Raw genomic sequence first — 17,205 nt, forward strand, 5'->3', positions numbered from 1 at the left:
AACTTTGCCACACGGCATATACTCGAAATTCGAGCGCCTGCTAATCAATGCGCATTGTGCAATCAGAACGTTATCCGCGAGCTCCATGACAAGATCACAGCGTAATCAAACACACAATGCAGTCATAACTTAATACTAGCGTAGGCCTACTCAACGCGTTATTTTGGGCGAAAAACAAAACTTACCACAAGGAAGCATATCGACGAATAATAATTAAGAAACATCACAGTCTCCTTGAGCTTGCATGACCATACGTCGTTGCGCCAATTATTATCGAGACTTTCGGCTGCTCTGAGCGGTAACGTAAGAAGGAAGAGAGAGTCGGCTATGGCCAACTGTAGCACATACCTGACAAGAATATTTCAGCGAAATAAACATTTAAAAATGTACTATCTTCATGATTAAGGCTTACTGTATATACCAACATTGCTGTTATTGATGATAATACATAAAACGAATTGTGAGCTTGACCCGCAATAACAACTATTATATCAATGATTGACACCAACGACATTGATAGCAAGAATGCATCGTTGTCTAATGTAAAAACATAGCAGACGTTTCGGCCGTAACTTCCGCACCCAAAACCCCCAATTGGGGGGGGGGTGAGCTCGAATGAGGGCTCAATATTATTTCGCCAAAAAAAACATAAATTATTAAACTTTTGGTTGTTAGTCATCATCATCATCATCATTGGTTTATTAACAATTTTATCAGTTCAATACACCACAAAAAATGCGATACAATGAAAAGAAAGGAAGATGTCGAAGCGACTAGGAGTTGTCAATGGAATCGGACACCCACCTTGGCCTAGGCGATGTAAAAAGGAGGCATGCACACTGAATCAAAGTAAAGAAGATAGTATAGAAAAAGGAAGCGGCAAGAAATAGGGCGTCATGTCATGGGAAGCGAGATCGATAGGTCAGTCGTGGTCCGGTAATCTTGAGGATGGACTGTATTTATTTAGTGGTAATTGCTTGTATTTCGACTTGAATGTGGACATGCTCGTCGATTGCCGGATGGTCGCTACGTACGAATTCAATCATTCGAAAATTTCTTCACGCTAGGCGCGACTGACCACCACGCATGCGGTGTCGCCGACAACAACCAAATATAGAAGCTGAGCAGACGTGAAGGGGGGTCTGGGGGGCCTAAGACCAACGCCTGACGAATTGCTGTTTTGGCCCTGGGGATTGGCTACTGTACAGCCGGTATTTAACACTGCTCAATATCAATGTAGGAATAGTCTGACGACTTAAGAATACATTGTAGAATAGAATACCGTACATTAATATATATCTTTAGGGAAATGTAGGGCTCCAACTAGCGATATGACGTCACGTGACGTGATAGGTTCTGGTTCACGTTTGCGTTCACACAGAAACTTTCAAAAAGGTTTGCGTTGATAAGAATCCAGAACCTTTCAGGGGTTCGCACCATCCCCGATCAATACCTCAACATTTTTCAATATTTAAAATCTCGGAACTTACAGTCGTGCGATGAGCCTTTTTGTGTCCGCTAATCAAAATATTGCATTTCATTCGTGACATGAAAATTTCTAGCAATTCTTTTAAGTGTCATCACAAATTTAGATTCAATTTTCTATACCTACCAATGAGTGACAGCTTTCTTGTATTCGGCCAGGATCAGGATCACAAAAATAACCAGGAGATTGCCCAAAATACCTATCACGAAGATAAGTATGCGAAAGGCAGCAAGAACGACGTCTTCTTGAGCTTCCGCGCTGAATTCATCGGCGCTTGTAAAGTCACCCGTATCTGAATTGATCAAGGAGTAGATCAGTTCTTCCCTAACTTTTTCACACAACGCCCACAAAGCAGATACCAAACGCTCCTCGACCCCGACAAAAAGTTGTTTACCCATTACATGCATATTGCATATTGCATGGATACACTGTACATTGGTAGCATTTTTAGGTTAATTTAATTTATAGGCAGCGCGATATACATGATGTTATAGTCACAATTGTGTGTAAATTATACACAGGCACATTCAGGGAAAATAAATAGCAATTTCCCTTCTGTACTGCCACGAACGACGTGGCGGTCACATATACCAGGGCTGTCGTCCGGAATTTACCGGACATGTCCGCAATTTTACTGTTCAAACTGCGTCCGGAAATAAATTCTAAAATATGCCTAAATGTACAGAATTTCGGGGGCTTGAAGTAGGCTAAAAAAGTCGTAAATAAACAGAAAGAATATTATTTGTAAGTATAGTTGTATGCTACTTGAAATTTTTGTTCGCGTTACATGCGATCTAGTGTCATATAAATCGAATTTAATATGATGTCCACCGAGCTTACAAAAATGCAATAAAAGTAAATAAAAATAACTGTGATTTACTGAAATAAATCTAATTGTAATCGCAATTGTAAGATAACGGTATATTCCTAGAGTCGGTTAAGGCCGTTTGAACGCTTAAGTCAATTACAGTGGTTCTAAACCTGGGGGTCGTTTAACTTTATTCTGGGGATCGGGAAGATGTTGAACCTAATAAGCTTCCAAAATGTGCCGCGTCTGGGCAAGGTGCTAACCTTTATTAGTAATCAGCAAATCAAATTTTGAGCTGGGCCATGAAACATTTTCAAATAGGAAATGGAGACGCGACCATAAAAGGTTGGAAACCACCGGATGCGCAACCTGCATGTTCAGGCCGTCATTTCGGATCATAAATAGTCTTATACGGGTGATATGAACCAGACATGGGGTAATCGCGATTAGTAATCGTAATAGATTTTGAAGTAATCGTAATCGCAATCGATTAGATTCGAATAATCGACTACTTCCCATATCTAATCGATTTCTTTGTGAAAGAACGATTACTTTTTATTTGTACAAGGACTATGACATAAACTGAACATTCGTGAACAAGGTAGAGATATTATTCCAGGTTAGTGATAGGGCACTCTTGCGTCAACTGGCAACAAGAATAAGCAGGAAAGAACGGCACGTAGTAGCGGGAGACTTTAACGGGGTTGACAGCTGCGAACTCGACCGCGAACCGCCCAACATAACAAGACTTGGAGAAGACGCCAGATACAATCGCTCAGTAATGAAGACCATAGGAGTGACCGACGCATTTCGTGACACAAATGGGGATAAAAAAGACTACACATATTCACCCCAAAGGAAAGTCCAGATTGGACAGGATCTACACCTCGAAAGGTATAATACCTCTAAATTGCAAACATATAACCTGTACCCTAACAGACCACGATGCGGTGACTGCGACCTTGCGCGTAAAAGGAAAGAGTCCGAGGCCTAATTCATGGAAGAATAACACACAAATATACGAAAAGAAGGCGTTCCAAAATGACTTCCAAGTGAAATGGCGAAGGTGGAAGACGCTGCATCCAGCCATATACGAAACCAAAATCGAATGGTGGGAAGCCGTCAAGAGGAAACTAAAGCACCTCGCTGTGAGACACGCAGGGGAAACCCTAAAGGAAAAGCGGGACATCAGATTGAAGGAAGAGAAAGAGCTCGAAGAGGTAAGACAAAATGTTCTACGAAATAACATCTCTGAAGTAGAATACAGAAAAATAAAGAAGAAAATATGGAAGAGGAAAGCGGAAGAGCTATCCAAGCTTCAGGCGGAAGCAAAAGCCAAGCGAGAAACGATTCTGGACAACAGCCCATACGTCCTCTGTCAGACAATAAGGAAGAGGAAGGAAGCGGTGAACATCGAAGAACTAAACGACGCAAATGGAACAACAACCTCGGATGATGAACAAATAAGAACAATCATCGAAAAATACTACGCGGAGCTATACGGTGAGAAACAAACAAACCAACAAACTGCAAGTAGTTTTCTCAGGTACCAGAAAAAACAGCTAACGATGCAACAGCAGGAGAAAATAGACCCTCCCATCACCGAGGATGAGGTCCGTTTAGCCATCGCACAACAAAACAGGAATCGAACCCCGGGGGAGGATGGGATCAGCGCGGAATTTTACATTGAGAACAGGGACACAATAGCCGAAGATCTGACCGAAGTGTTGAATGAAATTTACACTACACAGGAAGTATCGAGCGGCCTCGCAAGAGGAATTCTTAAGGTCATTCACAAAAAGGGTGATGCAAAAAATATAGAAAATTACAGACCAATAACACTTTTGAACTGTGACTATAAAATACTAAGCAAAATTCTTTCCAACAGAGTAAAGGCAGCGCTGCCGAACATCACGCATCGACACCAATTCGTAAACCCGCCCAACACCATCAGGCAGCTGAACCTCTTGATAAGGGAAGCGGCAGCAGAAATGAGATCCAAAGAACAAGGCGCAATAATATCTATCGATTTCAAAAAGGCATATACGACACTGTAGATCACAACTACCTACAGGAAGCACTAAAAGCGGCAGGCTTCGGGCCAACCTTCCGTGAATTCTACCGGCAAGTATACGAAAAGAGCACATCGCGAGTCTCAGTTGGGGGGAGAATTGGTAACGAAATAGAAATTCAGACGGGAATTAAACAAGGCGACCCTATTTCCATGTATCTGTTCACTATTGCCACCGAATATTTGTTACAGAACCTCAACCAGAGCCTAGCCGGGTACAAACTGAACGGACTTAAGAACAGAATCACCACCCCGGCGTACGCCGATGATGTGACAATAACGCTGGCGAAAGTACAGGATTGCGAAAGGGCCGTGCGCATCGTCACCCAATTCGGGAAAGCAAGCGGACTACAAATTAATTGTGAAAAAACAAAAGGAATAAAATTTGGAGCAGAAGGCCAGCACAATACAGTAACGGCGTTCCAATGGGCCGATGAGGTTAGCATATTAGGAAAAACAATAGGCCACGATTTGAAAGTAACAGAACAGCAATGGGAAACGGCAATTGGCAAAACAGATCGACGTATCCAAGAACTGAAAAAGATGAAATTTCAAAGGTATGAAAAAATAGAACTAATAAGGACCAATATTCTTCCTTTGTTCGCATATCACGCCACCACCTCGAGAATGCCAAAGGATCTGAAGGCCAAACTAAGAGGACTCATTATGTCATTCCTGTTCGGCATGGAGAAGAGAGCGGATTACAACAAAATAATTCAAAAGGAGGAAATCGGAGGACTTGGCTTGACCGATATACCAAGAATTACGGATCTCATATTCATCAAGCCTGCAATCCAGTATTTAAAAAACTCGGGCAAAAACACGGAGACAGAATGGGAAAGACGGATGGAGCACCAGCTGGCAATCATCCTCAACAGGTACAGAAAGAACAAACTATCTAATCACAGACCTCATGCATTTCAGCCGCAACCACATTGGGTGGAAGTGAACGAAACAATGAGGGAACTGGGAGTCCTGGACGCAGATTACGGAAAAGGAATGTCGAAGGACATATACCGGGCGACAATCGTAAGGCAACACAAAAGGGAAATCATGGACATGCAAGGCCCGAGCTGGAAGAACGTACGGGCCAAATACCTCACGCGAAAACAAAGAGACCTCAACTGGGATGCGGCGCATCAAATACTTCCAACCATGGATAAGTTGAACGCACGCCTGGTCGAACCAACTGATAAATGTGTGCTCTGCGAAATCCGAACTGAATCTCATGTCCATATTTTTACCCAGTGTGATACAATTACACCAGTTCTAAACCTCATTTTAGGAGCGTGGGAACAAGTCACGGCAAATACCGAACAAAGAGCGAACATACAGACCATACTTCATATGGCACCCAGACGACCAATCAGAGAAGGCCATGAGCGAACTCTAATGATCCTAATCTCTATGTTCAAACAGGCGATATGGACTGGAAGAAACAAGAAGCTACACGAGACGCGCAAAATAGATCGCCAGTGGCTGCTGAATTCCTTCAAGCGGAGAATAACGATGAGGAAACCGATCCCGCAAGACCCGCAGCTAGAAGGCACCATCTCGAACGTAAAGAACAACATAATAGGGTGCACCTTCCGATGAAGCGAAATTGAAATTCGAAATTATTGAGTCTATGAAATTTGAGTGTTGCGCCTTCTTACCGCTGTGTGCTTTCCATTGTGGAATTTACATACCATAAGAACGTAATAAACAAAAATGTTATCGTTTCTATAGACAGCCTAACACTTTCATGGGGTGAACAGAAAATTTTCAAATTTTTTATTATTTATTTTTATATAATAAATAGAAACTTTCTTCTCCTGTAGCAAAGCGGTTACTGGCCGGAATTGAACCAAATTTTGTGTGTAGGCTTAAATTAGGTAACCTAACAATTTTATCAAGTAGCCAGTACGATTTGAAAAAAAAGTCATTTTTGAAGAGCCCTAATGTACAATTGTACATTGTAGTGTGATTGTAAGAACAGTGAACACCCACCGTGGTGTATATCAGGTAATCAATACACTCCAGACGCCACTACCTCGCAGCAGGATAATAATTACCACTTGGTCTAGTTTCAAATAGTAACTTATGCATTGATGTTTGGTTATGCTTAGTTAAGCGCAGTTTGACCGTTGCTTCCTGGCGAGCAGTAGGCCTATGTAGCACGTACGTACGTACGCACACACACCAGACAAAGATTTAAAATTCTGTACTCGTCAAATAAAATATTACGGTTTCCACAACGAAGGAATAAAAGTTAACAGCGGCTGATATATATCACAACCGACCCGTTCTTTGCCGAATCTCGTGACGGCAGTTTGCAGTATCTGTATTAAGTTGAAGGCATAATTTTATGTTCACTTTATCTTATTTTCATACGACTCTGCTTGAAACGATCATCAAACGTTATTTCACAATTCTTTACTCAACATTTGGACCTGCCGCCATAGCCATCCGCTTATATACCATGTTAGCGTGGGTTGTAGCTATAGAATCAGGACCAAAACGGCAATTCGTCCCCCACTCCAAACGATTGTCTTGGGCCCCAATAAGGTGGTCAATTTTCAACTTGAAGACTGAATTTCGTCAATAATATTGGTAATTGAATTATATTACTATTCATTTTTAATCCTCTATTAGCCCCCGATGGTCAGATTTACTTGTAGAGCCGGGGGCAACTAATTCATAATTATAACATCTGGCATGTTGTTATAATTACTTTATTGTTTTTGTTGTTAATTCGGGACCTCAGGTCTGTTATTTATTCAAAAGATATTGAGGCTGCCCAAACGTAGCAAACTAAAAGAAAAACTTCCATGAGACGCACGCACAAATTGTCATGCCTTTACTCCTCTGTGGGTGCCCCGGGTGTCATTTGCATTGTGGGCTCAGAAATTGGAAGGACAGGACTATTAGTCACGCCCACCCAGCGCGGCTATTGACAATGGAAAAATAAGTGCCCTAAGTTTCGGCCAAGGTTTTTTTAGTAGCTCACTTCGTGGAGCCGCATGTTGGCCAAACTGCACATGTCTTTTGGTGTGACGTTGCGTGGTAATGGCCGGTACCGAATTGCCTATTCCCAAAAATTTTACATGTTTATTTTCTTGAGGCGGAGAGGTATGCATTTCAAAATCAAGAGAGACGTTTAAATCATGAAGCTCAAAGAAAATTTTCAAGTTAATTAAATCTCTCGAAAATACTCAATAATTTCTAGCTCGCTCGCCACCCTATTGGGGAGTTTGGGGTGTGGCAGTTACGGAGCTGGCAAGAATGCAAATCGTTAAGTGTGATAAATCGTTTGCTATAAAGTTGAGCAATCAGTGCATTATGACGTAACCATCAAATGATGCATCATTTATAAAGAAAGTTATCTCATTAGGCCTTTTCATCGCAATCCTTATATTGTCTATCAATATATCCTCTAGGATTAGTTCTAAGAAGCAAAATAAATGTACTCGCGAGTAATCATGATTACTTTTCCAATATAATCGTAATCGTATTCGACTACTTCCTGATTTTGCTGTAAACGTAATCGTAATCGCAATCGCGTGATTAAGAAGTAATCGTAGTCGCAATCGATTACATTCACGAAGTAATCACCCCATGTCTGATATGAACATGACTTAACAATGTTTAATTACGATCCACACATAAATGCAGAGACCTATGTTTCACTTCTGACATGTACAGTCGATAGGCTAAGCTTTGATAGTGTGACATCACATTGACAGAGACTGTGTCCATACCCCATTGTAAAGCCCACTAGTCGACGCTAAAGAGTGTCCGGAATTAGAGCCACAGAAATATGGTAACCCTGACATGTATCCACATATCTGATTTTAGTGAACAAATCAAGCCATTAGTTTACGGATCTATAGAACAGTTCTCAATAGTCCTCTTTTTACTATCAGTTCCCCGTCTCTCAGCGTCTACCAATTGTCCAGTTAGGATATAACGTCCCATTCGAGGTCTCCAAAGAGAACTGCAGTAGATGTGTGCATTAGGCTAATACAGCGATTTTAGGTTATGATCTCCTAAATATTTGATCATCCTAGGTCTTAATAATTATGAACATGCAAACTGCATAAGGCTATAGTCCTCATCCGTTACCTTTGTAAACGTGTCTGAGATCTTCAACATCATAGACTATATTATTTTCCCAAGCCATCGCAGAATTGCTGGTATAATTATATAGTATTGTATCCAAAAATACATGTAATCTCTATTTTCACAAGCGGAGAACTCTGTTACATTTATAATATAACCCATACTCGAGATCGTAGGTAAAACATTCATGGTCTCCCAATAAAAAAACTTGAACTGGATAGAGTAAACAGTAGTAGTAGTTGTTATTTGTTTGCTATAATGTTGATCTTCGAATGGCCGTCTAAAATTGTCATTCAACAAATCGTGATTCACGATGCGGGTCGGGTTTAGGCCTAGTATGGGGAGGGACACGGGTTGATCACGATTCATGAATGACATAAATTTCGAAACAGTTCCGATGATGCTGGGGCCAATTCTTCGCCATCCAGTAACAAGGCATGCTCAACTCCGTCAATGACATTACCAGCTGCTGATTTATAGAATACCCACTTAGCCGTCGGAATACGCAGATGTCAACTCGCTTGTCTTGACATTAGTTGAACATGTGCATGTTCACTGTGTACAGACTGATGAAGTGCTGACTACTGATCCAGTCTATGTGCTGCCCCGTATGAATTGAATACACAAGATCAATCATCAACATTCCCAGTATCGACAGAAGACATATGCTGTACTGTTGCACATCGCGTGAAAGCAGTGCAATAGACGGATTGCTAGTAGTCTACCTGTCCACGACTCCGCATAATCATTAACTCATCGGACTTGGATAGTTCGCGCATCACTACAAGTGATCTTATGAAGCGTATGTTTTTATACATCGGCCAATGAGCTGCCGCTCCTAATACTGGAGAAGATAACGAGCAACTTCTAGGAAATTAAGACGCGTTTGACGATGCGATCCGGAAGTACTAGATGCGCGCAATGGATAAGCGTTTCCTTCCATGCCCTTGCTGGCTCGGTTTGACGATAGCGTTGACTTCTTCGCCTGGGAGAGCTAATCAACTGGTTTGTGTTTGAGACAACACTATGTCAAAAAAAGTCAAAATTTTATCAAAATTGTAGCGTTAGGTCAAAAAATTGTCAAAATTTTTTACAAAGTCAAGGAATTTTTGCAACCTGCATTTCGTTTGTATCGTAGATGTTTTTTGCGGCAGCCTTGGTGTGACCAATGGTTACCCTGGAGGGACCGCAGCCTACCTCCTCAGGTTCGGGCATCATTGATCATGGGACCAATGCGCATTCTTATTCCCACTTTTTCGGGGTTTTTCTGCTGTTTATTCCCACTTTCCATTCATCCAATATTCCGATTTTAGGTGAAAATCGCCCTACTCATTACATCGCATGATAGACAGCGCGGGTGACATGGTATTAACTTGAGGATGCTGTATATTGCAAGCGCGGGAGATATAGCAATGCGAGACCGCAAACACCGTTATACGAATAATACGATGTCTCCTCAAACTGAGCAGGTTGTTATTTGCAATTTTCATGTCAGCGTTTTCGTTTCGTGGCAGACCCTAACCCAGGGGTGGGCAAACTACGGCCCGCGGGCCGCATTCGGCCCGCCACGCCGTTCTGTGCGGCCCGCGAGAGTTTAAAGAAACGTTTCAAAAATTTTGATAAAATGCGTACTAAAAATCGAATTGATGCAGGGACTTGATTAACTTTTTCTTAGTATATTTCACCATGATAATTCTAAGACAGTGGTTTTCAAACTGGTGGGCGCGCCCCCTTGGGGGCGTGAAAGCATCTGAAGGGGCGCGAAACTGGGCTCGACTGAAAAAAATTTTCGCGATTCAATTCATACTTATTGCTATGTATTTAGTATGAATTACATAGTAGAATCGTGTTTGAAGCTAACATGGTTATTGGTTATGATGCTGTCAGCATTGTGTGTCCTTGGAACTGAATTCAAAGTGGAATTACTAAATCTATGAAGAGATCTCTGATCACAGATTTATACTTCAATCCTGTTCTAAGAATCGGACCAACCGACTTTCATCTCTATAGTTTTGACAAATTGGATGTTGAGGTCCGCCAGCCTATGAAATCTCGCCACTATTTGATTCTGACGCGTGTACGATATCATCAAAGCAATATTTGGCTTGTTTTAAATAAGCACATATATTGTCTCCATGTCCTCACTATATAATCAAATAGCAATATTGCGTTTTGGTTTGTAATCCCAATTTTATATAGTGCGGCCCGCGAATGCATTCAGATGTTGAATGCGGCCCGCGAGCTCAAAAGTTTGCCCACCCCTGCCCTAACCCCTTCTACTTTTTAAACATATTCAAATGTTGTTGTTTTTTACTTTGACTTCTTACTCAAGTCGCCACATTTCAGACTAGTTCCATTTTTACTTAACCGATTTCATGCAGACTATTTACTTTCTATACTTTTTTAATGGTGTTCCTCTTTTCCCGCCTTTTTATTTATCTTACCATTTTCCGAGATGGCAAAACCAAGAATGTATTTAACAGCAAGATATGGAACGATATAACAAATTGCACATTGTGATAATACCTGTACAATCACGTTGAAACTAACTTCACGCACGCATAGTAAATTTTATTGTAAGGACAGACAATCGCGTGGTTGCATTGCGTCAGAAAAATAGCAAGTGGTTTAGTGTGTGACGATTTGTACGATTTGCCGTCATCAATTTTAATGGGAAGAAATTGATTATGAAACGCTACTATTCATGCTACGTTGAAATTATGAATTAACGTCCCCCAGCCACATGGAAAAGCAAAGCTTGCCTAATGTGACTTGCATGCCATAAGTTCCACATCCCTAATTCACACATTGGACGCAGTGAGTTGACGAAGTAGGCCTCAGGACCCAACATTTGTTGATGTACTGTAGCCAACGGATTCACGTTTTATTCCATGTAAAATGTTGCGGCCTCATAAATTGTAATAAAACACCGCCGGTACAAACTTAAGTCACACTGAGTTAAGTAGCTCAGGACTATGACTGGGGGACAGAGTATGCTTCCATTTTATACCACAATTCAGTTTAGGGTCGTAATGTGGGTATCGACGATATTTCATGTTGCGCAGTGAGAAATTACAAATTGTCATCGCTGCGAACAAATCCACTTGTGTTGTAATCGCCAATCAAAAATAATCAACAACAAAAGCAAATTGTATATGCTTGTATATGTATAATTGTATATATACTTGTATACTTGTGTATACTTGTGTACTTGTATATACTTATATACTTGTATATACTTTCATAGGAGTAAAATGTATTGAACACAAATGGTTTTCAATTTGCTGAGGGCGTTAAGCTACAAATCGCATTCCAAAAAGGTACAAACGTACACAATCCGAGCATTGATCCGACAATGCCGGCACGCTAAGTAATAATCCGTGACGTTAAATTGATCATGTTCGATATGTCACACCTTGCGAACGAAATTATAGAATTAGTTATGACGAAATACTAAAAGTTTATTAGTTATCTATTGACAGAAAAGGCGGTTCGGAGTCACGGGTTTTGCAGACCCTGTATGACGCCGCTTAAAATCATGTGTTCCTGTCACAAGTTCCACCGTTCAAGCGTGACAATGAGGAGTGTTTCTATGGCAACGACAGCAGACCAGAAAAATCTCAAAATTGCATCGAACTCTCTCAATACAATACTCAAATGTATGCTATCCAACATGACAAAAAAAGAAATTAGGTTTTGGATTTAGATCTGCATCTCAAACAAAATTGCTTTGTGGATTGCAATATTGTAGTTCGTGTTCCATAGTACGAATTGTACGAACATGATTAAGGCTTTTTAATACACCGTGGCTGGTAACGCCTTGGATAAATGTGTCGGGGACATGAATTAGCACGCTTCGTGTGCTGATTCAGTGCGGGTCCCAGATCGGCTGTATAATCTATATATACTTGTTTCTATATATTGCAAATCGTTCGGCATTTGAGTCTTCAGATATTGCGCGAATTTGTTATGGTTTATTTCACAAATGTGTTCCGATCACGCGTCAAACCATGACTCTTCATTCCCAAAATTCCGAACGTCTGTGTACATAGAGTCATAGACTATACTAATATAGGCTATTCCTTCCAAGAAGAGCCAAATGTCAGTTGCGTATACCGATTGACCTCAACCTGCACGTATACACGTATGATTATGCAACACCTTAGATTACTATACTGAGAAAAACGTATTGATTGCGATATTAAAGATTTATCATATTCCGTGGGAATGGAGGAATTGGTGCGATTCTTTTCAATATCCTTGAATAATTCGGGACTATACAGTTGTAATAGAATATTATTATAATTATTATAATAATTATAATAGTATATTATCCGCGTTTTCATAGTGTGGTCAGATTTTTCTGGTAAGGCAACAACATCCATTGAACTGAAAAATGAGCATCTAAATTGCGTAACTAATACTATATACACCCCAAACAGCCAACTTGGCTTCACCTTCAAATTTCGCGTATAACGCGAAGCTATATTGCGATACGAAATCAAAAATCTCTTATGTCAGGGCATCAAACAGGAAGGCTATCTACACCAAAAATCGGAACAAAATCAACATACCGGTAACGTTTTGGGTTAAACTCCCGTTCACAAATGGACGTTCCTCGAGATCAGCTGAATAAAGACAGTTCATGTGTCAGCGTTCGCCCTTCACAGTAATCAACTCACGAACGAATGGATGTGAATTCAATATCTATTGCGGTAATCTAGCTAGACCATAATGAGTCAAATCAAAAAGTCATCGTATTTATACACCTAATAGCGAAGATTAAGGAGTACCTGGATTTTACATATCATACAGCATAATTGTAAATTGATTACCATCCAATAAATGGAGTCGTCAATCACTCCCAATATTATGAGAAAGTGAAATCTGTCACTGAATTTGTGCACCCCACTATTATTGTACGTAAACATTGCGTAATATGTTATTAGCTCCTAAATGTCAACGCGAATACACAAACTATCTTGTCAAATGCTCCATCAACGGCAAGACTTAATGGTACAACGCTACAAGATACAGTTGCATTTTTCGCAAATGAACACAAGTGGACAAGCGGTGTATGGCGCATACTCGCATGCAACCGAAATACGACGATAAGTGATTACTGATGATGACTTCAATGAGTGTCACGGGTCCGCTGCGGTTCAAAAAAACAGAGATCATTAAATTTTGAGTGGTTTTTAGATAGAAAATTGTGACTGCAACATTTGTCAATGTAATCGCAATTGATATGTTTGTGTCTAGCAACGTACCGAGCACGACAAGACCATACGGGACCATACAGTACCATATGAGGGTGACTATTCGATTATATTCGGTATGAGTTAGCTATTGGTGCCCAGAGACAGCGATACCACGTCACAGGACGATGGAAACAGTCATGCCATGCTTCTTGAATTATTATATATGTATAGTAGGGCTGTTCAAAAATAACCTTTTCTTCTGGATTCCAGCCATTCAGGTATTAAATGATCAGGTTACCCTGAAAAACGCTGCACACCAAATTTGGTTCAATTCTAACAAGTATAAGGCTCCGCAGATCCAATTAAAATTTTTAAATTATAGTGAAAAATTTTTTTAAAAAATGATTTTCAAATTTTTCCGTCAGCCCCATAAAATTGTTGAGCTGTCTTCAGAGACGATGCAAAACAAATTTGACTCAATTCAAACAAGTAGAAGCGGAGTTATTTGAGTTTTTCGTTGATAATCCTCCTATTATCCTTGATCGGCGATAATCCGAGGATTATCAACTAAAAACTCGAATAACTCCGCTTGTACGACTTGGAATCGAGCCAATTTTGTTTTGCATCCTTTTTGAAGACAACTCGACAATTTCATGGAGTTGACAAACAAATTTAAATTTTTTTTTTTAATTTTACGTAATAAATTAACAAATTTATTTGGCTCTGCGGAAGCTTAGACTTGTTAGAATTGAACCAAATTTGATATGCAGGCTTTGTTATGGTAACCTGACAATTTAATCAGTGAATGGCTGGAATCCGGAAAAAAGTTATTTTTGAACAGCCCTAATGTATAGACATCACCCTGAGTGTGTATGAAGTGGCTTTCGTTTGAAAAGTTAACATTGTTATAATCAGAGATGATGACAACCACATATTAATAAAAACACTAGGCTGAAGTCACTGCCATACGAAGCAGGCATGTTCAATGCACAATAAGCACAATCTTGTCACAATGCAAGCATGCAGAACATTTTTGAACATTTTACTACACATTAAAAACACCATTGAGAATATCTGTAGTTGGTGTATGTCTAAGGTTACCATATTTTGGAATCGTGACAGAACAGCATTTTTACCAAATCATAAAAGTTAGTTAAACGAAACTGAAACAGCTGATTTTAAAATATTCACTGGAAATTGTGTTGTATTGACTACAAAAAGGGGTCACTCCAATTCCACTCCCGAATTACCCGCTCGAACATCCGCATTACCTATATTTATTGTCATTTATGCCGATTCACGCTGACCCTGTCGATCACCCTAGCTGTAAAGATGTAAAGGAGGACGAATTGACAAAAAGGAGGATATTTAGGCGTCCTCGCAGGACATTTTAAATTTCCTGAATAAGGAGGGCAAATCTTCCTAAGGGAGGACGTATGATAACCCTGTGTATATCTTAATATATTCCTATATTAAGTTCCTACAACGCTGGCAGCCCCTGGGCCTGTTGCAATTTCAAAATTGGTACTGTAGTAAATTACAGTCTCCAAGTGCCATATCGGTCACCAAAAACAGAAAATTTTCCTATAGTTTGATTGACATTTGGTTCGCAATGACTGAGGGCTTACATGTTATAGACGGGGTGCACACTGGGTAAGCAAATAGGCCTACATGACAGTGGTATATGATACTCATTAACTGTAGCGATTGAAGCAAGTAATAAATACTTCGAAATGTGACAACATTCTAGCTACCATAAGCATCACAGCTTTTCCTCGCAATTGTTAGTAGTAATTAAATAGAAGATTAAGTAAAATAGTTTCGGGGGTAAATAATGTTACTAAATCGCAAAATAACGCGGGTGTGAGCAATGTCATTTCTGATGCGCTAATATTTTATCGGTTTCTTGCGGAATTATATTGTGTATACGATTCTTTTATCTGCGCTGATTTTACTTTTCATTCGTTTTAATCTGAATTTGTCGATCCTAGACGTTACATAGTTGTGAACAGCTATCACTAATCTACATATAAATATGAATGCATACACATACCTGAGAAGAAAGGCGGCACGTCACCCATTTCTGTTCAATGTCTTCCACTATCAACTAGCGGTTACATAAGTGGCTCTGAAAAATTGAAGATCGTATGTTTAAGGTGATTTTAATTTAAGATTTCAATCCGGACAATCGGAGATAATACATTCGCCAAAAGCAGGCTGGCTGCACCGTGAAGACGTCACAATTTGTTACCGAATTGTAACATTACCGGCTAGCGTGTGAATCCGCCGTGTCGTGACGCCTAAAAAATACGTTGCTGTGCGTGAGCAGTGGCGCTATACGCATTTCGAAGTCACTTGACGCAAAGATTGGTGCAGCATGCTGCACCTATTTTCGTTGGTGTACCGTATAACCCAAAATTTATTGACTGGCTCTGATTGCTTTCTGAAAGCCAGCAGTAGAGCTTACTTCAAAAATTACCTATTTTGTGACCTACAATGGTAATAAATCCTAGTGTTCACATAAGATTTGCCAACGCCGATACCATGGAAGTATCGTACTATAAGTCGGTAGCCGTAACCTAATACCGAATTGTAGTGACGCAATTTCCAATACCCCTCAAGGCAACCATGAACTGGATATTTAATGTATATGCCTGTGACTCTATAGTCCAGTCGTCGGGAACCTATGGCTCGCGAGCCATATATGGCTCTTTTGGGTATAAGATATGGCTCTTTGCCACATATTTTATTTTTGTATTGAATTGATCAGTATTGCAGCAATTTTTTAGAGAGAGAGAGAGAGAGAGAGTCTTTATTTTCATCGAACCAAAATACATAACAAACGGCAGTGATGGTGGTACAGAAAATATGCGTGCACAGTATTCGGTATTAGATAGGAATGATCGATAAGACCGTGAAGGTCATCTAGTCTGATCACACCAGCATCAAACAGGTACACTTGACTCAGAACAGTCTGGCTGTAAAAAAATGTTTAGTTAGGAAAGGAAAATAGAAAAAAATTAAACAATGGTAGCAAATGATCAATGAAGCAATGTCTGGGCGAGGTAGGGCAACAGTGTTAGTGTAACGACAAGAGGTGATCAAGTAGGGCTTTTTTGAATCTATTATAAGGCAAGTAAATTTTCATCACGGCCAGAATAATTATCCTCGTGACAGTATAGACATGTCTTTGAGAGGCAAAGGCAATGTCGTATTCAGGTTTGGTGGTTCGGACCCCTCTTTCAAAATATTCAAATTGAAGTTGCTGCCGGGCCAGCGACCAATATCATTCAACAATTTGATGTAATCGACTCGAAATCTTGGATTGGACGAGACGTTGATTGATCAGAAAGAATAGCAGTCATGGTGACGTTCATATGACAACGCAGTTTTCAAACACGCATTGTCTTCCTGATCTACGGTGCGGAATGAGCTGCCGTGTACGTTGCATTCTCAATAACAGACTCGAATTACAAACAACATCATAGCCATCCACGTTCTTGGATGATAAGTAGCTCTGTAGTATCGGCGATAAAAT

General features: G+C 40.2%; 1 protein-coding gene across 3 annotated transcripts in view; it reads right to left on the reverse strand.

Annotated features, from left to right (window-relative positions):
- The window catches only part of LOC145441092 (somatostatin receptor type 2-like), a 70,927-nt gene extending 55,030 nt beyond the window's left edge, over positions 1-15,897 (reverse strand). For 2 of the 3 annotated variants that reach the window (XR_013915728.1, XM_080318882.1), the window contains exons 1-4: positions 15,721-15,897; positions 13,041-13,094; positions 1,613-1,778; positions 186-348 (exon numbers count right to left, since the gene is read on the reverse strand). Coding sequence is in view for 2 of the 3 variants with exons in the window: in XM_080318882.1 (XP_080175008.1) it covers positions 186-348; positions 1,613-1,778; positions 13,041-13,094; positions 15,721-15,748 (411 nt within the window). In the remaining variant the exon portion in view is untranslated. Of the gene's footprint in view, positions 1-185; positions 349-1,612; positions 1,779-8,469; positions 10,003-13,040; positions 13,095-15,720 lie in introns of those variants that run through there. The other variant, XM_080318883.1, reaches the window with a different exon arrangement.
- Positions 15,898-17,205: the final 1,308 nt, after the last annotated feature.

This window comes from Botryllus schlosseri, chromosome 6 (genome assembly GCF_051294905.1).
Source record: "Botryllus schlosseri isolate E-star chromosome 6, Bs_hap1, whole genome shotgun sequence".
Classification (NCBI taxonomy): domain Eukaryota; kingdom Metazoa; phylum Chordata; class Ascidiacea; order Stolidobranchia; family Styelidae; genus Botryllus; species Botryllus schlosseri.